Source organism: Cavia porcellus, unplaced genomic scaffold, assembly GCF_034190915.1.
Source record: "Cavia porcellus strain 051 isolate PalLab524CR breed Dunkin Hartley unplaced genomic scaffold, mCavPor4.1 scaffold_40, whole genome shotgun sequence".
NCBI classification, from domain to species: Eukaryota; Metazoa; Chordata; class Mammalia; order Rodentia; family Caviidae; genus Cavia; species Cavia porcellus.
In genome coordinates this window covers 3518243-3543548 of record NW_026947523.1, presented here as the reverse complement: position 1 = coordinate 3543548, position 25306 = coordinate 3518243, and the positions used below count along the sequence as shown (strand labels likewise).

Below are 25306 nucleotides of genomic sequence, written 5' to 3'. Positions count from 1 at the left end.
CGAGTGTTGGACAGGACAGGGGCCTCGTGGGCTGTGAGCTGTGCGGCGTACCGAGGTTTCAGGCCCTGCTGCTCTCATAGCAGTCACAGCGGCATGAACCAGGCCGCCCCCTCACAAACAGGAGCCCTGGCCTGGCCAAAGCAGGGGAGTCCTGCGGTCACACACAGGTGACTGAGACCCCAGTGCCGCGCCCAAGTCCTCTAACCCTGAACCCCAGCTGCACTGCACAGGCAGGACCGATGGGGGATCAGAGAGGGATGAGAAGGGAGGGGGAGAGAGGGAGGAGGAGAAAGGAGAGGGAGCGAGGGGCTAGAGAGGCCGGGTGGACGATGCCCAGCGAGGACCCTTCTAGGAAGTGAGTACTACAGACTAGTCCTCCACGACAAGACTGGCTAGGCTCACAAGAGAGCGGAATTCCAGGGAACAGTGTTCCCAGAAGAGGGACCTCAGTGCAAAGCCCCAGGGCAGCAGTGAGTGGACAGGGGTCTGTCCCAGCAAGGGGCAGCCATATGATCGTCCTCGGGGCCCACTGTGCACCCCAGAGAGCACCACCCTGATTAGGCTAAAGCTAAGCCTCCCACAGGAAGGGTCCTGCCAGGTGGGGGGTGAGATGTGCCCCAGGGGGCAGCCCCAGTGAGCAGTCAGCTGGATGCAGGGCTCCCCAGAAGGGCTGAGGCAGCCGGGGCGGCTGTCACCTAGAGGAGGGCGTAGAGGGCCACCTCTGGGTAAACTGAGGGTACCCCTGGCTGCTGACTGTGGGGGGTGCCTGGACAGCAAGGCCGGAAAGGGCAGAGCACTGAGGCTAGCACCAGGGGGACAGTGACAGCGCCAACCCTCATGCCAACCCGCACTGAACAGAGCTCGAGCTGCAGCGGCCCAGAGTCACCCGCAAGCCCGAGCCCTGGCTTCCCAGGTGTGACCTCCGCCCCAGCCCTCCTGGTCCCCAGGATCTCACTGGAACATCCTTGTACCGTGCCCTGATGTCACTCGGGCAAGTTGGTGCTGACCCCTACCCAGGTTTGGGGGCCTTGGCCCAGGCAGTGGGGGGGGGAGTGAATCTAGGGCCCAGACCAGGCTCGGCGTGGGAAAGGGGCCTGGGGTAGGGGAGCCCAGAGGTGCCCAGGCCCACCTGGACCACAGCCCTGCGTGTACAGCTGCGTCAGGGTTGACAGCTCCCCGTGAGCCCCGGCTCAGCCATGGGGCTGCCAGGGTCTCCCTAATGCCGCGCCCGTTCCTGCACACCCACAGAGGCCACAGGGACCATGGCAGTGTCCCTGCCCTCAGTGCAGGCCTCCTGGGGCCCAGCAGGTGAGGGGGCGGGGAAGGTGTGTGTGAGTGTGTGCCTGTGTACATCTGCACGTGTGCTGCAGGTGTGAAAGCATGTGTGTGGCTGCGGAAGCCTAAGCACACGCGTGCGTCCGTGTGTCTAGGTGCGTGTGTCTGTGTGTCTAAGTGTGCATACCTATATGTCTACACACATGCATGCATGTTTGCAGCGTGTGCTGTCCCCTCTCTGGGAGCCCTCCGTCCCCGTCCCCGTCCCCGTCTCCCGGCCCCACCCGGCCCGCCGCCCGGCTGAGTCACAGTCTCCACGCTAAGCTCTTCCCATCATGGTAAACAGCCCGGCGAGGCTGCACCAGGTCCAAACACGCCGGCGCCCGCACGCCCCGGGCCTTTGTTCCGACCCAGGCGGCCCCGCATGCGCACCGTCCCCGTGGTTCCATGCCAGCTGCTGGGCCCAGCACGGCAGGGTGAGGTGGGGCCCAAAGTGAGGGGACAGGGGCGGAGCCACAGCCCGCTTCCCTGGTCTCTACTAGGTGCAGAGGCGGCTGTGTGTCCCCAGGAGTTCTCAGGGGGCCAGGCCTGGACGGCACCGGGCTGGGCACCGGCATCTCCAGCTCAGTGTGACTTAGGCCCGGCCTCCTTCAGGGCTCTGTCTTGGTCCCGAAGCCAGGGACACTTGTCACAGGCCCGGGCCACAGTGGGGACTCGGGAGACACGGAGCTAAGGCATCCCACAACGGCGGCCGGAGTTGGACCAGATGTTGGCGGCCAGCTGGCCTTGTCCCTCTGGGGACCCTGTGGCTTTTGTCATGCCCTGGTGGCCGAGTATGTGGAGCCCTGGCTCCCAGCTTCAGGCCTCCTGTGTGGCCTCTGTGCTGACCGCGTGGGCCCGCCCCCTTCTGAAGTCTGACCAAGTCCCAGAGCCCAGCTGAGCCTGTGCCAGCCCGGGTCTCAAGGCCGTGCCAGGGTCACACAACGGGAGCTGGTGGCTGCTCCAGGTGGGCTCGCCTCTCCGCCCTCACCCTCTCTACCCTGGTGGTCTTGGAGGGCTTGAAAGCCCTGGGGCAGTGGGTGGGGTCCGGGCTGCGGGTGTTCAGGCTTTAGCAACATCCACAGGACGGTCTCCCACCCCGCCTGGCCTCGGCCACCTCAGGGACCTGAAGTGGGCTTGGTGTCTTAGACGCTCGGACCCTCAAACCCCCAACTGTCCCATGTCCTGGCTGCCTGGGTCCTGGCCTAGGAATGTGTGGGCTCAGAAGGTGAAGGTGGGGCTCACAGGGGAAGATAAACAGGGGGACCTGGGGCCAGCAGGCTGGGGGTGTGGCCCCGGGTCTGGGGAAGGGCCATCTTGAGGCCCCACCCCCAACCACCCATCCGTTCACCTGGGCATCCTGGGTACAGCCCTGGTCCCGCACGCCTCTGGTGTGCTATGAATGCAGGCTGAACAACAGCGGAGCTGCCGGGGCACTGCCCCCCAATCCTGCGCGGTGCCCTCCGCTGCCCCTTTTCGGGACACTGTGCTGGGCTGAGATGGCCGCGTAGCATGCATGCCCCCACAGCCTGGTCAGGTGATGGACCAGGCTGCTCCTGTCCCCTCTGAGAGCAGCGTCATCTGATGTCAAGTCACAGCTGTGCCCCTGGACTTTCTAGGGGTCACTATAAAAGTGGAAATGATCAGGGGGTCTTACAGTGGACATTTTATTTGGCCAGCATGTTGGGAGAGCCTCGCTGCCATAGCGATTAGATGGGGCGCCTTGGGGAGACCTCCTCTGCCCGGAAAGCCTGTCATGGTTGCACACAGCACACTAGGGTTGCATGTGTGAGATGCCTGCAGTGCTCTCAGCCAGGCTCTGCCGGGGCCAGGAGGGAACAGTGCTGCCCAGTCCTTCTTGGGGATCATGCTGCCCTCCCCTGGGCCTGGTCCACAAAGCCCCAGCAGAGCATCAGGAGCACGTGCCCGGGAGCCCAGGTCGCATGGGGATGTGGGGCACAGGCCGAAGCCACGACCTGGGCCGCTGGGACGGTGCTGGGCTCAGGACTCCCACGGCCGCCCGGCAAGCGTGCCTGGCGCGGAGCTCACCCACAGAGCAACGGCAGCGACAGCTGCCCCTCACGTGAGCCAGGATTAGGGTGGCCCCTATGCCTGGTCATGCCCAAGGCCAGCACATGACGACGGGCGGGGCACTGCCTTCCCTGGCAGCCAGGTATGGCCAGGCCGCACGCGGCCATAGTCTGGCCTGGGCTGTGTGTCCCAGGGGCCTCTGCCAGGTACAAGGGGACCAAGGCATCTCAGGGAGGCCCAGAGCACCCAGCACACGGGTCGTGGGCAAGGCCAGTGTGGGGTCCTCGAGAGAAGATCTAACTGCAGGGAGTGGGGAGCGGGGAGCCCCGAGCACCGTCCCTGGAGATGTGGGAGCCTCTGCCCAGGTGCGTGGGCTCTGCACGGGTATGGCTGCCAGTGGAGGGGTTCCCTTTAGCGTTCGAGGTCTAGGGCTGGCCCAAGGTCGCAGGACAATCATTAATGGGCACCATGTGAATGGCCGTTCCTGCCCTGCCCTGGCCAGCTCGTGCCCAGGCTCCCATCTGTGCACAGCGCCCGGCACGCCTCTGACGTGGGTCACCCTGCTGCCCGTGACCACCAGCAGCTGTGTCCACCTCAAGGGACAGCAAGGCCTAGCCTGGGGGTCAGAAAGTCTGCCAGGCACAGGTTGTGAGCACAGTCGGGGGATCAGGCCCCCGAGAATGTTGAGAAGACGGAGCCGGGGATAGGGTGAGAAGTCATGTTCTGGGGGGAGCAGAGGAGGGGACCGGAGAGAAACCGGGTGGGGGACTCCTGGGCCCGGCTAAGCGCTCACTCTGCCCCAGGGTTCCGCTGCAAGGAGGTGACACGGTGCCGGTTCTGCTTAACCTGGTAAATGCGCGGTGGGGCTGGCAGGAAGGGGCCAGAGAGGCCGGCCAGGCAGTGGCCGGGCAGGTGGGGGTGGACAGTGGTGGATGCTCCTGGGGTCAGCAGGACCTGGGGCAGTGGGCGGGGGAAGGGGGCCTGGGCATGGACTCGCCAGCAGGGCAGGTGAGGAGGAGCCCAGGAGACAGGAGAGCCGGGGCCCTGCGGCAGCCCTGGGCAGGAGCCAGGGCAGCCCAGAGCTGGGGCGCAGGGAAGAGCAGCACCCCAAGGCAGGGCTGCCCTTTAATCAGTGTGTCGGGGTCCCAGGCCACCTCCCCGGAGGGAGAGGGACTCAGCCTGCTGCTCAGATGACCTGGAGCACCAACAATGCTCACAGTGGGCCAGGTGGCCGTGCCAGGTGCCACAGGGGCACTGGGGTGCAGGGGTGCCGGGGCGGGGCACAGGCAGCCTCCAGGTCTGCACCCCTGTGTCTTGGGGTCCCGGCTGCCACGCCTCTGCATGAGCAGGGTGACTGCCACATATGGAGGAAGACCAGAAGGGGCAGTGGGCACCCAGGTCCAGCAGCTCCCTGTCCAGTGGTAGCCAGTGGCCTGGAGACTCTCCCTGGGCCTCCGTCTCCCCGATGGGAGTGGGGGAGCAGGGTGGGCCAGGCACACAGGCGGGCACCAGCACGGAGCAGGCACCCGGCCGGCACCTGGAGCTGCACTTGGGTGGCGGCACCCCGGGGAGGGGGCGGGGCTGCCCTCCCGGCTGTGCCAGGTGCCACCCACGGCTGCTCACCGCAAAGGGGCCCCCAGGGGCTTTCCCTGCTGCCACCCCAGCCCCGCGCCTGCGCTGCCAGCCCTGCGGAGCCAGGCGCTGGCCTGTGGCCCAGCAGCTGTGGCCCTGCTCGGTGGCCCGGGTGCCTGGGATCGGAAGGTCGTGCTGTGCCCGCAGGCTGGGCACCTGCGAGCCTGGCACAGGGCACCCCCACCTGGCCCTCCCCACAGCCTGTTGGGCAGGCAAATCACCGCTCCTCCTTCAGGCCTCCTGCAGCACCCGGTTTATCTGCCAGTACAGGGAGAGGCTGTGGGGACACAGAAGGGAAACTGAGGCCCAGAGTGGCTTCGGGGTCGTGACTGAGGTCATACAGCTGGGTCCAACCAGCTGAGGCTCCTCTGTGCCACACAGGGCACTGCTGGAAAGGACCCTCCCTGGGCCTCAGTTTCCCTGTCTGTAAAGAGGGCGCAGAAAAGTCTGTCCCCAGGCTGTGAGAACAGAGAGGCCATGGGGCACCCAGGACTGGGCCACCAGCACAGATGGTGCCACCTCACTTGGCAGGTCACCACTCCTGCTCACCACCCTCCCTCCAGCTGTCGCCACAGCATCCTTCTATCTGGAATCCCTGCCACCCCAGGACAGGACATCTCTCCTTCCTCCAGGGTCAGTTCTGGTCCCCACTGAGCCCCCAGCGGCCCCGCACAGTGGGTACCGCACCTCCCTCCTTCCGGGCAGAGTGCAGGTGGAGACGCAGCGCCTGGGTCTCAGGGAAGTGCCCCACACCCTCACCATCAGGGTCCTGTGCCCACTGGACAGTGTCCCCTGTCCCACAACGGCCCAAAGCCAGTGCCCTCCACCCTTGTGTGGGGCCTCCCCACCCGCACGGGGCAATGTCCAGATCCCACTGGGGTCCCCGTGGTCAGGCCTGGACAGGGCCAGTGGCACGGAAATTGGCCACCGGAAGGTATGTGCAAGTGTGGCGGCCGGCCTGGCTGGCACGGGGGCAATGGGCAGCTGGCTCCTGCCCGCTGGCCCTGGCTGGCCCGAGAGCCCCAAGGCGCCCTTACCTACTCGGAGCTCTTGCCCGAAGACGGTCTTCTCCCCCAGGGCGGAGCAGTTCCAGCGGCCGAAGCGGAACTGGTACTGGCACTCGTTGATGCCCATCTGCGCCCCCTCCCCGATCACGATGATGGCATCAGGCCGGCTCTGGCAGATGGCACGCTGCCGTGGGGCCAGGCCAGGAATCTTGTTGCATATGATGTTGGCTCCCAGGGCCACTACGGACGACAGTGCCCTGTGAAGGGAGAAGGGACTGGCATGAGGCACCCTGCGCCTCCCGACTGGACAGCCAAGACCATCACGCTGGCACTGACTCCAGCCCTGGCTCTTGAGTGAGCCTCAGTTTCCCCATCTGCAACATGGGCACCTGAGACACCTGTGTTCCCCACCAGCACTGAGTCACAGACAGTCCTGGGGAAAGGCTGGCATTGCCATCCTGCATCTGGATGTCCGATACAGACAGGAGGAAGCAGGAGTGATACCCACCGTGCACCTACTGTGAGCCAGGCATGGCAGGTGCCACCTGGCAACACAGAGTCCTCCCAGCGGCCCCTGAGGGCACCTTTGTAATAAATCTAGCAACTCCCAGGCAAGACGGCACTTGCCCCAAATCGGAGCTATTATCAGCCTGATTGTTTGTTTGTTTTTCTAATGAGGCAAAATTCACGTAATGTAAAATTAACACACAGTTTAACACACACAGTTCCGAGGTACTTGGTGCACACGCAGGGTTGTGCAACCACGGCTCCTGTCAAGGTCCAAACACGTTCATCGGGCCCAAGGGAAACTCCGCACCCATCAACAGTCCCTCCCCACACCGCCTTCTCCCCAGCCCCTGGCCACCGGTGACCTTTGAGGTGCTATCCCGGATAGCGCATGCAGCCGGAGTCTCCCAGCACGTGGGCCCTTGTGTCGGGCTCTCTTCCCTCAGTGGACTGTGTCCACACCGTGTCCATCTGGGAGCCCACAGGAGCACTTCCTGTTCAAGGCCAAGTACTATTCCACAGTGTGCAGGCAGCGGCATGGGCCTGCTCCTCTCAAGGCTGTGTGCACACCACGCCGCTTGGAGCAAGCCCACACCGAGTCCCAGCCCAGGTCTCTCGGGCACAGAGCTGTCACGCTTCGGCCTTCTGGGGATGCCCACTGGCTGCTTCCCACAGCACTGCATCCATTGTTTGGTTCAAGCTCCCAGAGAAGGGACACACGGGGGCCCAGGAGCACTGGCTTCTATGCAACAGACCAAGCTGCTTGGAGCAGGGGCCAGCATCCGGGCCCAGGGCCTCCTCCTGCCCATGAGATGCCAGGCAGTGTTTTTCCAGGGTGCCATGCACCCCAGGCAGCTGTGCAGTCCCAGCACGGGCCGCGGCCCGGTGACACTCAATGCCAGCTGCCTGCCTGCCTTCCTGCTAAGCCGGCTGAGACCCTCCGGGTCCCACACACACGGGGGCACAATGAGCAGCCGCGCTCCAGGCCAGCGTGGAGGAAAGGGCATCGGCAGGGGCAGGCGGGGCTGGGAGCGGGCTGGAATCTGGAGAATTCAGCCCAAAGTAATTGTAGATGCTCCAGGCCAAGCAGCAGACATGAGCTGGCTGGGAACCTGGCTGGCCACACTGGCCGCCTGCAGGCTGGGGCTGCCTGGATGCGGGTCCTGGGCTGAAAGGAAGCTCTCAGTTGCCAGCCCTGCGTCCCCCCCACCACCAGCAGGCTGGCCACAGAGCCCTCACTTCCTGCAGGGAAAGGAGCTCGGCAGGCAGGGACTGGAGGACCCAAAGGGGACCAAGGGAGGACGGGGACATGGACGGACCACGGTGCCACCACACAGAGCTGGAACGCCTCCGGGGAGGACACAGAGAGGACCACGAAGCCACACAGGCAGCCTCGGGCTGCACTGGGGAAAGCACACCTGTGACTCCAGCACTGGGAGGCTGAAGCAGGAGGATCACGCACTAGAGCCCAACCTGGCCAACTTAACAGCTTCCAGAAGAAGGGCTGGGGATGGAGCTGGCTGTGGGGGCCCTGGGTTCCATCTTCAGGACCACAGACCAAGCAAGCACGCACTGGGACCACTAGAAGGCTGGAGGAGGGACCAGTTGGTGAGGTCGTGGGGAACAGTCCTTCCGAGCTGCAGGGGTGCAGGGGGCGGGGCACAGCATGGCTGCCACGGGCCACGGTTTGCAAAGTGCTGAACAAGGCTAGCGATCCTCTTCCCACCTGAGACTCAAAGGAAGGGAAGACCATGAACAATGCGTACGGTGGTTCCCAGGGGCACAGCTCCCATCAGCCAACGGTACACATAACCCACAGGCCCGAGAGGGGAGCGGGCAGAGAACACGCAGTATAGCTGTGCGGTGGAATATTACGTGGCCATGAATAGAAGCAAGTACAGAATCATGCTACCATGTGGGGGAAATCTCAAAAACATTCCCCTAAAGAGACAAAATGAAACAAAACATTACACTCAGTAACAGGAGCCAATACCAAGAGTGTGCACCTTCTGTCTCGCTGTGGACAGGTGAATTCAGGGAGGCCGAGAACACAGCAGTGGCTGCCCAGAGCTGGGGCAGCCGGGGTGGTGGGTGTGGGCTAGGGTGATGAAAATGTGCCCAGTGGGCAGAGGGGGCAGCTGCAGGGCACCCCGAGGGGCGAGGCTGGGTGCCGTGAGCTAGACAAGGTTGGTCCTATCCTACGCCCTTTGACCGTTGTTCAAGAATCATGACAACACACAGGGCTCCTGGACTGTGGTGGAGAGTGGGAACTGGGTGCTTGGGGCTTCAGGGCGGAGGACCTAGCACCAGCACCCCAGGAACGGGCCCGCGGGCACAGGGGAGGGAAGGGCGGCAGGGAAGGGTGCACCAGCAGATGGGCCTGGAGCTGAGAAATCAGCTGGCTGGCTCTGTGTTGGGTTTTCCACTCACCACGCACACAGCCTCCCTGCCGCACCCCGACCTGTGAGTTTGGGGTCACAGGAGTGCAGAGGGGTGGGGGCTGCTCCAAGCCCTGCTGCTGAGCCCAGAGGCAGGCCCGGGCAAGGGCCTAAGCCCACTCCTTTGGTTTCTGTTTGGCTTTTGTGGTACTTCTAGACCCAAGGCCTTTGTGCTGAGCTGTTATCCCCAGACCTTCTCTTTTTAGGTGTTTAAATTTTGAGACAAGGGCTCAGAAAACTGCCCGAGCTGGACTGCAGCTGCAGTCCTCCTGCCTCAGCCTCCCAGAGGCAATCCCCTTGGGGTACAGGCATGCACCGTCCAGCCCCTAAGTCCTGCCTGGGAGGCACTTCCAGCACTTACTGCCCGGGTGACACTAGCTAGCTTCGTTCCTATAGGACCAGGAACACAGAGAGGCCACAGCCCACACCCGGGCACCTCAGCAGGCCTCCGGCAGGGAGAGCAGGGAGGCCTCATCACCTGTGGGCGAGGAGAAGCTGGGCGGGCGCGTCGGGGGCTGGCTTTTTCAGTGGAAAGTTCTGTTCCGGGCTTGTCCCCTGGGCCGCCCGGGAGCTCCTGGACACAGGCAAGACGCCACAGGACTGGGCCAGCTGCGAGTCGGGATGCTTTGCTCACCCTGGCCTGGCTCAGGGCCCCGGAAAGAGGGTCAAGGAGAGGCGCTGTCCTGATAAAGGGTGGGGTGCGACCCCATCATTCATGGAATCATCCCCCCCCCCCCGGCAGTGACCCCTGCAGGGCAACACACAGGATGGGGCATGACGGTTCTTGCTGTCACTCAAAAGCCAGGACCTTTCTGGGGACCAGAGTGCAGAAAGGTAGGGACCTCTTCTAGAAGCCCCAGGCAGCCCACCCCAAACAAGGCCACCTCAAAGGTGTCTTTCACTCTGGGGACCCACAGGAGGCCGGCTGTCCTTCCAAGTGGCCACACCTGCCACCTCCGCTGCTCTGAGGGTCAGGGACAAGGTGTGTCACAGGGCAGGGCTGGTGACAACGTGCTGACGGCTGGCAGGGGCTGGGACTCCCCTGCTGCCTCCTGCGTTACCGGGCGGTGGCTGGCGCTCCCGGGCCCGCTTCCTGTGCTGGAGGATTTGGTACCAGCTGCTGAGACTGCACTTGGGCCCGGGAGGGACAGATGGCTTGGAGCAGTGCTGGCCTAGGAGGTGACTGCTCACCCCGGTGTCTCCCCAGAGCCCTGGGCTGGGCCTTGCACAGGGATTGGGGTGCTGCCCAGGAGTCCGGCTGCACACACCTGTGAGTGGGCCTTGCAAGCATTTGTTCCTCTTGGGAATGGAGACGCTGGCCCAAGACCACGGGGTTAGGGACAAACCCATCAGCACCAGGCACAGGCTGGCTTCGTGGCTTTGGTGCTAACCAGAGGCAGCCTCCTCCCCGTGTCCATGGAACTCAGGCCTGACTCCATTTCACAGAGGGAGAAACTGAGGCACAGGCAGATTGAGAGTCGAGCCTGAGGCCTCACAGCTGGGAAGAGGTAGGTCCAGGTCCCACGCAGCTCACCAGGACCAGAACTCAGGATACCAACCCCACCGCGGCAGCCCTCTGTGCGACCTGGAACCCAAAGCCTCTGGGCCACTTGTGCTCTGTCCCTGGACAGCGATGGAAGGAGCTGGGGCGTCCCCGCCTGCCCGTCACAACCCCAGCCCCGCACCCTAGACGCAGCCCTGGCATCATCAGGGCGACCAGACAGTGCCCAGGCCAGCACGGTGCAGAGGCGAGCTGAGGGGTGTGTTTACGTCTCAGTCACCCTGCTGCCTCTTCTCCTGCCCATCACCCCACCGTGGTTCACCCCGCTCTGGACTGAGCCACAGAGCGAGAGGGCCGCCGAGGACACGCGCTGTCCCCCTCTGCAGGCAGTGGGCACTGCCTTGGGAAGATCACCAGGTTCCCACCTGCCACCTCCGGGCGGCAGCCAGGTCCTGCCTGAGCCCTGCAGCCCAGCCTGGGTCCCTCCTGTGTCATGAGCACCCTGTCCTCGCTCCTCTTACCCACAGCCCGCCTCTGCCCCGTGCCCAAGTGGACCTCTCCGCTGCAGAGACCCTCCCCAAAGGCCACCTACCATCCAGCTCTCAGGGCCCCAGGACCCTGTGTGACCCCTCGGACCCAGCCCAAGGCCGCTGGGGCACATTGGCCCCACTTACCAGCTGTGGGCTGCCCAGGGCAGGGAACCCCAACACCACCCAGCACCCTCCACGGTCTCAGACCTGGCTACCCGTCCCCAGCCAGGGGCACACAGTGCTCCTGCCCCAGCAGCCAGCTGCCCGCTGCCCAGCTCCTCTGGCCCGCGCTCCTGGCCCTGGACACTCGACAACGCCTCCTTCTCGGGCATCCTCCGACAAACATTTGGAGAACGTTCTAATTATCTGTGATCAGCCAGGCACGCGGCCTGGGTCCCCTCGCCCAGGAAGTAACTCCGAAGACTCCTGGGAAGGTGGCGCTGTCCCGCTCACCTGCTGCGCCATCCCATGGCCCCTCCCTCTGGCGGGCAGGGCAGGCGGGGGGTTCCCAGCCACAGACAGGCCGGGGGACTCCTGTCTGGCTCTGCGGGCAACAGCACCCTGGGCCTTGGTGTCCCTGCCTGTCAAATGGGGCCAGGAGTGTCTTCCCCCGGCCCCCTGTCCATTGCCCTCAGATGTGCCGCACTGGCTGCTCCCATTCATTACCGCTCTGGCCAGTGGGGGCCGCCAAGCCCAGGGGCAAAGCAGGCCAGGGGGGACCCCTGCAGCCCGCATCTAGGCACAGGACCGCACACCTGTCCAGCTCTGGTCCTTTCCCTCCTGGGGTTTGGTGGGGTGGTTGTGCACCCCAGGGCCCGCCCCCCAAGCTGCTTCTCAGTGAGACGGGGACAAAGCGCACAGCCTTCTCCTGCCTGGACAGGCGAGGCCCTGGGGAAGGTGGGAGGACGGGCTGGCTGCAGCCGACTATGGCCACCTGACTGTCCCACGGCCCAACACAGGGCCTGCACCCAAGGAGAGGGACAGCCCAAAGGTGCGGCCCCCAGTGCCTTCTCTCTGCCTGCCCGAGCCTCAGTCTCCCACCTGCAGGTGAGGGCTGAGGCTGCCCAGCTCTTGGCTCCGATGGGTGAGGACTGGAACTGTCTGGCTGCGAGGTGGACAGTGTGGTTGTGGGCGTCCTCAACGTATGTCCCACCTGCTGGGCTTTCCTCGGCCACTGCCCTGCTCAGCTCACTGCCCAGAGCCTTCCCAGCCTCCCCCCGCATAGCTGGCATTCCCAGCCTGGCACCGAGACCCCACCCCAGGGAGAAAGCAGGCAGTCAGCAGGGCTCCGGGTGGGTTGCAGGTAGAGGCAGAGTCTTGTCCCATTCTGGTGACCGTCAGACCCCCAGATGCTGACCTCGGATGTCAGGAGCACCCGGTCCTCTAACAACACGTGGGCCCCATCATGGGCTCCCAGTCTCAGCTCAGGGGACAGACCCCTGTCCTCCCCGGGTGCGCCGGCCCCTAAAGCGTCCAGGCCAGGCTGCAGGTCCAGCCTTGCGCTCCTCCTGCAGGAACCCTGGAGGTGCTCCTCCACTCCTCCCTCCCACCCGATACAGGCTGGGCTCCTGTGGCCTGCGGTGCCCAGGTCCAGGCCTTGTCCTGACCATTCCTGTTGCTTCCTACAATACAGATGGGGACAGTGACCTCAGGGGTGCCAAGTACCATGCCACACGGATGGGGCCAGGCAGGGAAGACAGCCCTCTGCCCAGCCTGGGCCCCAATGTGCCAGGTCCCGGGATGCGAGGGCGTCCTGCAGGCCCAGTGGCCAGGATGCCAGCCCGGACCCTGGGGACAGATGGACAGGCAGGCAGTGGGCGGAACAGGTGGGAGGAGCTGGCAAGGCCCACGGGCCCGGGGCCAGGTCGGGAGCCTGGGACTTGGTGGCTTCCTGGCCACTCTGGATGTGGTGTGGGGGCCTCTGCAGACGGTGGCCCCCATCCCGAGTGACCTCTGTGCTGACAAGGACAGATGGGGGAGGAGCCAGTGTGAGCAGCCTTGGGCTACACAGCCCAGAGCAATAGGAGCCCGAGCTGGGGTCACCTCACCTGCGCTTGCCCAGCTCTGCAGCCTGAGGTCTGCTGCCCCCACTGGGCGGCCCCCAGCCCAGGTTTCCCGCTGACTGCTTGGCTTGGATGCCTGCAGTGATGGGGTGCTCACCACCCTCCTCAGCCAGGCGGGAGCTCGGTCCAGAGGAGGCTCTGAGCGGGGCCGCACCGAGTCCCAGCTACAAACAGCCTGGCAGTGGTCTGGTGTCAAAGCCCAAAGCAGGTGCAGGGCAAGCGGCCTTTCCTGTTCCCAGGTCCGCGGCCCCCTCAGACTCAGCACGGAAGGAAGCAGCCTCCAGCACCGCCTGCCCAGCAGGAGGACCCCGCAGGGACCTGGGGACAGACGAGTCCCAGCTCCACACAGGGCCAGGTCTTGGAGATGCCAGAAGGAAATAAAGGAGAAGCCTGGTGACAGCCAGGGGTCCCCGCCACCCTCCAGCAGCTGCCCCCAGCAGGAAGGCCCAGAGGGACAGCAGACAGCCCTGCCTGGCCATTTGGAGGGTCCCCGAGGCCCCGTATCCCCAGACACTGAGCTATGCAGATGTGGGCGAGAGTGCTCTTCCTGCCACCTGCCTGCCCAGACTTGGCCTCCCAGTCCTGTGCCCTGGGCACTGCCCCTGCACACTCCGTGTGGGTCCCTTGGCCTGAGTCACAGGCCTGAGGCTGAGCAAGGTCACCCAGGGAGGACAGGCAGGCTGACCCTTGCCGCATCCCCAGGGCAGTGCCCCCAGGGGCAAGGCCAGCCCTGCAGGGCCATAATACCAGAAGTTCCACCCATGGGTGCTGGGGACCCCAGGAGACGGAGTGACGGAGAGGCCAGGGTGTCACGGTGGCGCCTCCGAGCGGGGTTCAGCAGCACCTGGGAATTCCCGGGGCTTCTTGCCAGTGGTGACATCACTCCAGGAAGACCTGAACTGGAGCTGGGAAGTTGTCCAGCCCCCAGTCCAGCCCCCACTTCCACCTGTTGAGGAGGGGACACTGGGAAGTCACCAACGCCTTCCGCGGAAGCCAGCCCTGACCTGCAGATGGGACCAGGCTCCTGTGTAAAGCCGAAGCACAAGTTCAGAGTGGTGCGGGAAAGAGGACGAGGATCCTGGGGGGATATTGGGACCCACTGCCCAGATGGGGAAACTGAGGCCCAGAGAAGGGAAGGAAGCCCCCCAGGTGAGGATCCAGCTTCCCCAGCTGCACACGAACCCCATGAAGGTCACAAGCTAGCCAGCCAGCCTACCTCTGCCCCTGTCAGCCTCATCTCAGGAGGGGCCATGACAGAAGCCCACGAGGAAGCTGCACCCCTGGCCCCAGAGCCACCCTCAGAGGCAGCAGAGGCCCCGGAAAGCTTAGATCCACAGAGTCACACATCAGCTGGGCCCACTGCTGTCTCCACGTACTCAGCTTCAGCCCAGCCTCTGGGCACTGCCAGCCCCTCCGCTGTCCCTGAGCTGTGGCCAGGGTACCTTCTGCCGGGCTGGGGGTGGCCTCAGCATCTACATCTGTATCAAGGGCCAGCCATGCCCGGGATGCTATGCCGGAGGACCCGTGAGGGCTGGCAGTGCCTGGGCAGTGCCCCCCACCTCGTTCCTCCTGCATCCACTCGGACACCTCCAGGGCCGGATGCTCACAGCAGCCCAGGCCTCGGCATCCCCAGCAGAGGGAGCGGTGGCCCTGGTGGTGGCCGGGCCCAGGGAGGCGCCGCAGCGGAGCAGGAGACGGGAGGGACAGGAGGAGGGTGCACACCTGTACCCACCCCCACCCCACCAGCCAGCCTGAGGGGAGGCCCCCAGCCCCAAGCCAAGGAGGGAGGACAAACGGAGGTTTTGTCCTTGGCCAGCGGGCGGCCCGCGCCACACAATGACCCTTTCATCAGGCTGAGGGAGCCCTGGGCCGGGGTTTCATCTGACAAGGGAGGGCTCCCGCCTCCCATCCCCTTGGTCCCCTCGGGAGGGAGCTGGGCCCTATCTGAGCCGGACCCAGGGCCATGTGGACAGAGGCCCCGGGAAGCCCCCTGGAGCCACGCCTGCCACGGAAGAGGACACGGCCTGCCCTGCACGGCAGCAGTCGCCAGGCCCCACCACACTGGGGCCACCCAGCGTGACGGCCCCGATCCAAACCCAGCCGTGCTCTGGGTGTCTCCAGGTGCCCCCGTGGCCCACTGGCCCTGGAGGCTGCCGGAGGCACAGGGAGAGGAGCCAGGACTTTGCCAGCCAGTACCCAGGGTGGCCGAAGGGGGGCCCAGGGAAGGGTGTGACAACGGGGTGGATGTGACGGCCCCCCACTCCCCTTCGTGGCATCCCAGATAGCCGCTGGACCACCTGTGTCCACCACAAGATCCTCCCAGCAGCACCACCCCTGGAGAACTTCCCTGCAGGGACCGGGAGCCGGGAGGCTGGACCCAGATTCTGGCAACTTCAGGATAGACCCCATCTCTGGTCCCCAGCACCCTACTCATCTGAGAGCTTCCTGCTTTTGTTTAGTCTGACCAACACCTATTCATCCTTCAAAACCCTGGCTTGGTGCACTGAGATACCCAGCGAGTTTGTCTCTCCTTCCTGAATAAATATAGTTGCTGGGCCGCCCTCTGTGTTGCCACTGGGGAGGTCCCTGCACCTGACATAAGAACAACCATGTCTTGGCCACCCAGTAAGGTCGAGGCAAACCTGGCGCTCTCTTCAATGGGGACAGCGGGGTCCAGACAAGGCCAGGCAGAAAGAGGTGAGGTTGCAGAGAACCCGACCTGTCCACCCCTGGGTCCTGGGTTTCCTAAGGGCGGGCACCACCTCCTCCCTTGACTGACCAGGCGCAGCCTGGGGGCAATGGGTTCGTGGCATTCTCTGTGATCAGAGAGGCTCCATGTGTCTACCTCCAGCCAGGAGGGATGCTGGGGCTCAAAATGCCACCAGGTTCCCAGTTCTAACCTCCATGGGCCACCGCCCCGCCGAAGTGTCACCTGCCTGTGAACACAGAGGGACACGGTTCCCGGCTGAGCCTGTGGGCGGTGTCTCCGTACCCCCAGCCCGGGGGAAGACTGAACTTCAGAGAGACAGACAGATGTCCCTCCCCAAGCGGCGACTTGGCCTGTGTCAGGCCGAGGGCCGCGCTGGCCGCCCCGGCTATGAGGCTATGAGGCCCGGGGAGTGGGCCTGATTCAGCGCCCATCCCACCGAGGGTCACGCTTGCGGTAAGGCTATTGGGATTGTGGTCCCCACCACCAACAAACCCACAGTGGGTGCCAGGAAGAGGCTCGCCCCGGCAGGCCGCGGTGGGCACCCCGCCCCCCACGCCAGGTGGTCGGTGAGTAACCGGCCTGTCACCCATGACTCACTCGGCTCCCCAGAGCAGGCAGTCACCACGACAGGCTGCACCGGAAGACCCAGGGGGTGTCACAGCCAACCCCCACATCTGGGAGAGGACGCCAAGACCGGAAGGGACCTGCCCAGGACAGTGGCCCAGCCTGAGCCTCGCTCTGGGCCCAAGCCAGGCCCCCACACCAGCTGACACAGCAACACAAGCCCTCCTGGTGGCCCGGGCCCCACCTGCCCTCTCCGGGCCCTTGCTGACCCCCACCGGCCCTGGGAGCTCTGCTCTGACCCGCGGGCATAGGGATGGGGTGCTGGCCTGGGCCGCTGCACACAGCTGGGCCACCCTTGGCATCCGGTGGGGCCCCGGGCCCTTCCAGGCCAGCACACCCGTCCAACCCGATCAGCAGCAGGGGCCCAGGCATGGGTCTGGCTGGGCTGAGTGCGGACCACAGGCCGGCACAGGCGCTGGCTGGGAGCGCAGCCCAGATGAAAAGGGCCAGATAAACTGTCTGCCCGGCTGATGGCAGCGAGGGACGCCTTCTGGAAGATTCTCTGCAGGAGAATGAAGTCAGTCTTTCCTGCTGGCCCTCGGGGTGCTCCTGCAGGGCCAAGGGCTGGGGCACGTGGACCCTCCCACCTTGCCAGGTTCTCAGGGCACCTGGCACAGGTGTCCCACACAAGTCCCTCAGGGTCAGGGACCACCCACCTATCATGCAGGCTTCCCTCTAAACTCCCCAGGCCTGGTGCCCACCTGGGGCACCTCACACACTGGCCAGCCCCTTGGCTACCCAGCAAGGGAAAGGCAGCCAGGACACCTAGGCTACCCTCTGGTTCTGGGAACCCCAGAGTCGGTGGCCCTTGGGACATGGACACTTTCTTTCCCCCTGGGGCTGAAGACCAGGCTGGCCTAGCACTACCTTCCTGTCCCAAGGCTGTCTAACAGTCCCCCAAGACACACACTGAACCCCAGCACTGGCCCGGAAACACTGGAGAAAGCTGTTCCCTTAAAAGCATCTCTGCCCACAGAGCTGGCAGTTCAGCAGGAGTGAGCCAGTGTGGGTACAGACGGTGGCCACCACAGACTGGGGCAGGGGCATCCCAAAGAACACTGGGGGGCTGCAGCGATCCTGGTTCCCACCTGCCAGACACCCCTCGGCGGCTGCGCGCCCCCACCCCCACCCTCCTCCCAAGTCTTCTTCCAAACGCCCCCCAGGGCTCCTGGCTCCCCCAGCGCACCTCCCAGGCATACCAAACCTCAGCCAGCAGCTCCAAAAATGACTCGCTGCCGGATGGCTAGCGAGGCTGGCGACCCAGATGCCAGGATTCTGGGGAGGGGGAAGCTTTCAGAACTCCCAGAACCGGAAGCCGGGTTCCAAGGCCCCTCTGCCATCCCGGGAGGGACACCAGAAGCAGGACCGTCCGGCTGGTCACTCTTTTAGCCCGAGTCCCCACGAATCAGGCGGTGCTCACCAGGCCCTGCGCCCTGCCCAGGGCGGCGTGCTGCCCCCCACCCCGCCCCAGGCGATGCCTCCTCAGCGGGGCTGCCCGCGGGCCTGGAGCGCTCGCTCTGCCTGGACCTTGTAATTATGTCCCACAGCCGGGGAAACCGCGGGCCTCAGCAGCATCTGGCTGCGGTTGCAAACTTTTGTTTCAAGATGCGCGACTATTTATAGAAGGGAAACTGGTAGGATAGTAATTTCCTAGGAGCTGGAGGAGAAATTGGCTGTGTATTTATTAAAAGGAAGGGGGGCGCAGCGATTTATTAGGTCCGCGGCCGCGCGGCGGAGGGGGTGGCGCGGGAACGGGAGGCGGTGGCTGTCCCCTCTGGCCACTTTAGGCGACCCCGGACGTGGCCCGCGTGTAAAGGAGGGGGCGGGGGAGGGGACGCGAGGGGGAGGGAGCGCTGGCGCTGAGGTTTAATCAGTAGCATCCAGCTTAAATTCCCCCAAACAGCGGTTCCATAAATCAAACTCTTTTAAATCGGAGGCCAGAGCATATGCGTCCTATTAGAGAATCGGGCGAAGCCACCGCTGTGCGGACGCGCCCCCCTCGATTCACTGGGCCGGACTGGGCCGCCCGGCTTCCCGGAGGCTGGTGGGCGCTGCCCTGCCCAATGCCCGCGTGCCCCCGAGCTCCGCGCGCTCCCTGCGCCCTGACACCTGGGCGCGCCGCCGCCGCCCTCGCGCACTGCGCGCCCTCCCCGCCCGCAGGTGAGACGCAGACCAGAGCCGGGTCCGGCTGCCCAGCCCGGCAGGGAGGCACGAGAACCCAAGGCAACATCGCTGGGCACAGGATGGGCGCCGCTGACCGGGCGCCGGCTGCACCGCGTGTCCGGTGTGCACAAGGGGGAGCAGGCGTGCGCGTGCGGTTCCCGCTAGTGTGCACGCCCACGCGCGCCTCGTGGGTTGACACAGAGAGACCCCCTCTGGTCCAGATCCGGCGGGGACGCGCAGAGATTGTCTGCTCTGCCCCATCCCTCGGCCCTCGCGCCGCCTGCACACAGCCCGGTGTGCAGGGCCGCAGGACACCCCTCTGAGCCCGTCCTCCCCGCCCGCCGCTGGACTTCCTCTCCCTGCCGCAGCGGCTGCTCCCCAGGTGCGTGCGCTGCCCCGGCGGCTCAGCAATCCAAGATCCCCAGCCCCCTGCCTATGCGCGGTATCCCCGGAGCCCTTCCCTGGACCCCGCTGCCCAGTTCCTCGCCCGCCCCGCTTTAGCACTGCAGGCCGGGGGATCACACCACCCACCCTGCGCGCCGCCCGCGGCACTCACAGGTAGCTGCCGCTGGACAGGAGGAGAAAGATCTGCGGGCAGTAGACGGAGAGGAGCGCGCTGCGCGGCGACAGCAGGAGCATGGCGGGCCGCGCGCCTGGGGCGCTGGGCAGGCCCCTCTGACAGGGCTCTTGGGCCAGCCGAGGCCGGGGGCCTCCGCGGCCCTCCCCGATGCAGGGCGGCCGCACTGGGCGCTAGGGGCCCGGGCTCGCGGGCCAGGAGGCAGTGGTCGCCCGGGCCCCACCGCCAGGGCCGCGCATCGCGCTGGATCTGGGGACGCGGCGGACGCTGCGGCTGGAGGAGAGGGCCGGGACCGGGGACGGGCCGGAGGTGGCGGACGCGCCTCGATGGCTGTCTGGCCCTCCGTCCGTCTGTCGGTGCGAACCGGCTCTGTCGCTGCGCTGGCTCACGTCTCCAAGTCTCCCAAGGCGCGCAGCTGCCATTGGACGGGCCGCCCCTACATCCGCCTCCCCGGCGGGGCGGGTTTTTTAAAGGGGAGGCTGACCGGAGAGCGAGCGAGCGGGAGGCGGGAGCCGCCCCCAGGGTTTGTCCAAGTTGCCTCCGCCGGGGATGCGCTCACCCCCACCTTCGCGAGCCACAGGGCTCTGAGCTGGCTCTGGAGCGCACCCCTGGGGGTGGCACCCCGAGGTAACAGCACAGAGGCGCAGGCTTCTCTTCGGGCTGGGCTCGGCAGCAGCGGCCGGACGCATGGATGTGCCGCCGTGCGCCTGTGGGAGCGTGGGCGCAGGTGTGTGTGCACAGACCGCTGCGTGCGGGGTAGGGGACCTGGGTGTGGACCCCCGCGCCGTGCAGCGGCTGTCTGTCCTGCTTGCCAGAGCCCTCCTGGAGTGGCAGGAGCCCTCTCCTCACACTAGGCAGGGCCCACATCCAGTTTTCCCACCCTACAGCTTGGGCTGTCCTTTGAGGATTTGCTTGGGACCGCTGTGGAGCGGAAAGACACTTTCCAAACAATCCCTTCTCTTTCTGTAAGGTGTTGTTTTGGTTTTTTGCCTAGAAGCACAGGATTGGAGTCCCAGTTCCTGTTTTTCTGCCAATCCTGGCTGCATAAGAGCATCCCCCTGCAGGGGTGTGAACCCTGTCCATTGTGGGGGTGTCACAGAGCATGCAAGGCCCTGCCAGAGTCCAGAAGAAAGGCTCCTCCCCCCATTCCTCCTTCATGGCTTCTGCTTCCCAGATCCTCTAGCCCCTCTGTTCCTTCTGGCCATGCAATCCCAGGCAGGGCTGGTCCTGAGACTCCAGCCGCCCAGACTCCAGCAGAGCTGCTCCCTGCCCCACCCTGGCCTCTTCCGAGCCTGGGGCTTGCAGGCCAAGCCATCCAAAAAGTGCCCCAGGTGAGGAGCTGCCGCTCCCAGGGCCTATCTCCTTGGGGACTGTGAGGGCCAACTTCTGGTTCCTCTGGTATGGGAGCCCCGAGGGCCGTTCTGGAAGGTTGCTGGGTGGGGGTGGGGGCTGCATGTTGTCCCAGAACATGCAGAAACACGCAGCACACCGGGGTGGGCTAGGGGAGCGTGGATCACGGAAAGCCCCCAGCACCCACAATCTCTGAACTGGGGTTGGAACCTTTATGACCCTCAAATCCCATCTCCCCAGATTGTGAGACGCTGGGCCACAGCGTTGGGACACATCCCCCGGTTGCCACTTAGGCTGTGGCCTCTTGGTGGTTAAGGTAAAGAGGCTGTATAGAGGTCCCTGCCAGGACAAAGGCCCAGGACACCCCTCTTTCCCCAGCCTCGGGAAGGAAGCTTCATGGGTAACCAGCTGCTGCTCCAGGACAGGCTGAGAAGGCTGGGGGTGGGACTCAGGCCCCCGAACCTCCTCCTCATCTGGGCCCCACTGTCCCCTCCTGCCTACCTGATACCTCTAACAGTGCACACAGGAAGCAGCCAGCCAGGAGGCTCCCCTCCCTGCCCACCCTTCCCTTAGGGACCTGAGGGACCCACCGGGGCAAACGACCCCCTCTGAGGTTCCTGGGTAGGGCGAGGGCCTCCAGGAGAGGAGCCTGGGAGTGCTTCCCGGCTTCCCACAGCCTGCGGTGAGGGGCCCAGCCTGGCCTTAGGGGTCCACTGGGCTCCGGCTCACCTGCTTTTTCTGTCCTGTGCCATCCGGAGTGGACAGAGCCTCGATCACTCTTACAGCAAGCAGGCAGGGGCACAGACCTCCATGCTGGGGACTCATCCCCCCAGGGGCCCAGGCTGCCTGACCCTCAGCTTCTGCTACTGGGGGAGGGGCCACAGAGGGCCCCAGCTCTGCCACTGATCCCCGTGTTGGAGACTTGGCCTCCTCACTCCTCGGGATAGTGACTTGGCCTCCTGCACTGTTTCCTAATCCTTAAAGCCCAGGGAGCTAAAGCCCCAAACCAGGGCTTGCCAGGAGCTGCCCAAGGCCTCCGGGGGCAGCCAGGCAGCAGAGATGGCACCCCGGGGCGCCAGGTGTCTGGAAGACAGTGGCCGGCCCACCCCAACCCCGGAGGCTGGACGCAGGCGCCCCACAGCTCCATAAACAAACACGCAGGGACACAGCCTGCCCACAGACTACAATAAACAGAGCCACCAGAGCAGGGCAGGCGCCCGCCCAGGCCTGCAGCACTGAGACCAGCGCCCGGGCTTCCAGCACTGCTCCGGGGGCCCCTGCTCGGGCCGCGGTTTCTCCACCTGTAAAACTGCGGAGGCCAAGAGGTCTGAAGGACGCGAGAATCCACCACCGCCTGGGAGGCCTGCCTCTCTCTCCACGGGTCCTGCGGGTCTACTCACAAGGGGCCCGTGGGTGTGCCGGGCACACAGTAGGCGCACAGCAGGACGGGGCGGTGGGGTGCGGCTGCCCCAGGGCGCACGGCGCGGGGCAGTGGGCGCCACTTGCGAGGTGCACCGTATTCCCTCCGGTCACACCAGCCTCCACCCCCAATCGAGAGAGGCCGAGGCAGATTCTGTCTAAAGGAGATCGCAGCTCAACAGGTAAGGACTCGGCTGGGTTCAGGAATGTGGAAATACGACTCGGGGCAGCTACCGCAGCGAGCAGCGCGCGGCCGCCGGGTGCCCGCCCGCCGGGCCGCGCAAGGGGGAGCGCAGCGAGAGGGGGCCGGGCCCGGAGTCCTGGGCGGGCGGGGGCGCGGGCCCTGGACCGAGCCCGAGGCGGCCGGGCCAGCCCGCAGCCCATCCCGAGCCAGCCGGACGAGTTGTCAAGGTAATTTCAACACGTCCGGGTGATGGATAGAGACGCGGGGCCGCGGCGGCTGCGGGGCCTGCACGCGCGCCGCCCAGTGTGCGCCCCTGTCCCCCTCCCGCCCGGCCTGCCCGGCTGCGGACGCCCCCCGCCCCCCGCCTGGCGCGCCCTCCCGGCGGCGAGCGCTCGGCCCGGGCTCGGCGCCCAGAGCAGCCCGGGGGAGGGAAGGCGCGTCCCGCTCCGGGGCCCGGAGCCCAAACAGGTGAAAGTAGGCGCCGGGCACGCTCGCCGCTACCCGCGCGCCCCGCGCTCGCGTGCCCCGCCCCTGCCCAGCGCCCCTGGGAGCCCGCGGCGTCGGGCCCGGGTGCCGCTGCGCGGGACCGGGCGCAGGGCCGGTGCCCCGGCCGCCCTGAAACCGAGCGCAGCCTTGCGCTCCCGCGCCCACGTCCCCGAGGGGACCCGCCGCCCCGTACTCACCCGAGCTTCACGTAGAGGACGCCGAAGCAGAGGAACACGTAGAAGATCCACTCGCGAGAGTTTCTGTGCATGATCCAGGGCGGGGGGCTGCGCCATAGACAGCGGCGGCCGGGGGACGCGCGGGCCCGGCGGGGGCGGGCAGGGGCTGGGGCTGCGGGCGGAGCGCGCTCAGCCGGCGCTGCGGCTCGGGCGGCCGGCGACGCGCGGGCGCTCGGCGCGCGCAGCCACCATGGTGAGCCCGGGGCGCCGCGGCCGCCGCGTGCGCCCCGGAGAGGCACCGGGGCCCGGGACCGCGACCTCGGAGGCGCGCTGGGCGACCGCGGGGCCCTACGAGCGCGGGCCAGGGCCAGGCGCGGCGGGCGGGCGCTGCCTCCACGGGCGCAGCCGCCTCGGGCCGTGCGCGCCTCGCCGAGCGCCGCCGCGGCGGCCAATGTGTCCGCACTTGTCGGGCTCCCCAGGTGACTCGGGCCCGGCAAGCGAGCCGCAAGCAGCGAGCGCGCCCCAGGTAGGAGGATCCGCCTCCCGCCCGCCTCCTCGCTCGCCGCGCGCTCTCTCGCTCCCCGCGCTCCCCTCCCTTTTCTCCTCTCTCCCCCGTGACACAGACGCATCTACCCCGGACCCCTCCCCGCCGGCTCCCTCCTGACCGCTTTCCCGGGCGGGGGCGGGGGCGGGGGAAGGCGCCGCCTGGAGACACCTGCGCTCCCGCGCCCGCGGGGGGGGGTAGGGGAGGGGCGGGGCGGGGGCCGGGGAGGACCCCCGCAGGTCCCGGTGGCCCCTGGGCTTTCGTTTTGAGGAGGGGGTGGAGTAAGGGACGGAGAGACCGTCCACCCCATCTCCTAAATGAACGCGCATCTCCTGGCCCCAGAAATTATCCACGCTGGGTCCTCCGGACCACACCCTCAGCGTCCCCCCAGCACTGCCTCCCGCAGACCCGAAGTGACACAGACACTCTCGCGCACACACGCCCACGCTCAGACGCACGCACACACACCCAAGGGCCCAGCATTGCAGCCAGTGGCGTCAAATTGGAGACTTGGAAGAGGGACAGACCAGCCTAGCCACAGGCGGAGCGATGGCATGAGTGACCTCCTTGGCCAAGCACCATGAAGGAGGACACTGAGGGGGCTCCCGGCCTCAGGCGCAGGCTTCTGGGGTCTGCACCGGGATGGCACCACTCGGCTCAGGACCCAGGCTGAGCGTCACAGAGCAATGTGGACTTGGTCTCGGTGCCGGCATCCCGGGGCCGGTCTGGCTCTGTCCGGTCCCACAGGTGGCACCATGAGCCCACGGACCCTGCCACGCAAAATCCACCTGTCCTCAGGCAGGGGGGCGTAACGGGCATCTTCGGTCCGGGCCATGGACCCCTCTTGCACCGTGTCCCCAACCCTGGACGTCTGGGGCGGGGGCGCTCGGGCGTGGACCGAAGCAGACCGCACTTTGTTCCCAGACCAGCGCGGACGGAGCCCTAGGTGGCAGCGAGCAGGCGCGCAGGGCACGGACCGCGACTCCCCCCGGCCCCCTAGAGAGGCTCCCTGGCTCCCTGGCAGAGAGCCGCTCTGCACGGGGCGGCTGGGGGCTTCAAGGAGGAAAGGCGCGTTGGCGATCCGGCCAGGGAAACTGAGGCAGGGAAACTGAAGCGATGAAATGACAGTTGGCCCACCCCGCACCACCTGCGCCAGAGCCCCGGAAGTCGCCCCACTTCCCGAGGAGCTGAGCGGGGATCGCAGGGTCGCGAGGCTCACGAGCTGGGCGGGCGGATGCTGCCACCCTGCGGCGATAACGCGCGACAGTCGCGCGTTGCAGCTGGGCAGGAGGGCGCGCGTGGCCGGACACAGCGGACCGGCCGGAGAGGTGGGTGGTGCCCACCCGGGGGCCGCGCCTGGGGGCCATAGCGCGCCCCTCGGCTTCGGGCCGGGCGTGGGTCCTCAGGGCTGGGGCAGCCGGGGACCCCGAGCCGTCCCACGCCGGCCGCAGCGACCCGGCCCTCTCCGCCCCGCTCTGGCTCCTTCTGTCCCGCTCAACCCCAGCCCACTTGAGATGCGTTCATGTCCAGAGTACGACGCCGTGCTCCTCAGCCAACTGCCGCGCCGTGCCTCAGTTTCCCCTGCCGAGCGGAGCTGTAGGCTTGAGCCTGGGATCGCGAAAGGCCCGCGGCGTGGCGTGGTGCTGCCCTCTGCCGGCCGCGGGGGGAAGGGCCTCTAGGGAGGGCTGTGCTGTACCAGGGCGATGAGTGACCTCCCAGAAGGGGTCCCCAACTTGATCCAAGGCGGGGAGGGGGGTGGATGTGTCTGAGATCTCAGACCCAGGCAGGCTACACTGCATATTTAACAGGATGGCGGCTGGGGTGGGCATTCAGCGGGAGAGGGGGCCTGCAGCTCTCAGAGGGCAGACGTCCCTGGGGGTGGACACGCTGCGGTCCTCCGAGGCTCAGGTTACCTGCGGGATGCGGGGCTCAGCAAGTTCCTATGCGTGTGCCCTTGGCAAAGCTTACAGGTGGGTATACTAATCATAGAGGGAGGCTGAGGCAGGAGGGTGGCAATTTCAAACCCAGCCTGGGAAGTTTGTCAATTTAG

At 66.2% G+C, this 25306-nt stretch overlaps 1 protein-coding gene across 5 annotated transcripts in view; it reads right to left on the bottom strand.

The window, feature by feature from the left end:
- Window positions 1-22885, bottom strand: part of Wnt7b (Wnt family member 7B) — a 33151-nt gene extending 10266 nt beyond the window's left edge. The window contains exons 1-2 of one of the 5 annotated variants that reach the window (XM_063243712.1): window positions 22734-22885; window positions 6015-6241 (exon numbers count right to left, since the gene is read on the bottom strand). In XM_063243712.1, coding sequence (XP_063099782.1) covers window positions 6015-6241; window positions 22734-22804 — 298 coding nt within the window. In that variant the 5' untranslated portion in view covers window positions 22805-22885. Of the gene's footprint in view, window positions 1-6014; window positions 6242-17556; window positions 17736-17777; window positions 17896-19076; window positions 19462-22733 lie in introns of those variants that run through there. The other 4 variants (XM_063243711.1, XM_013158730.3, XM_063243713.1 and 1 more) reach the window with 4 other exon arrangements.
- Between the last annotated feature and the right edge of the window lie 2421 nt (window positions 22886-25306).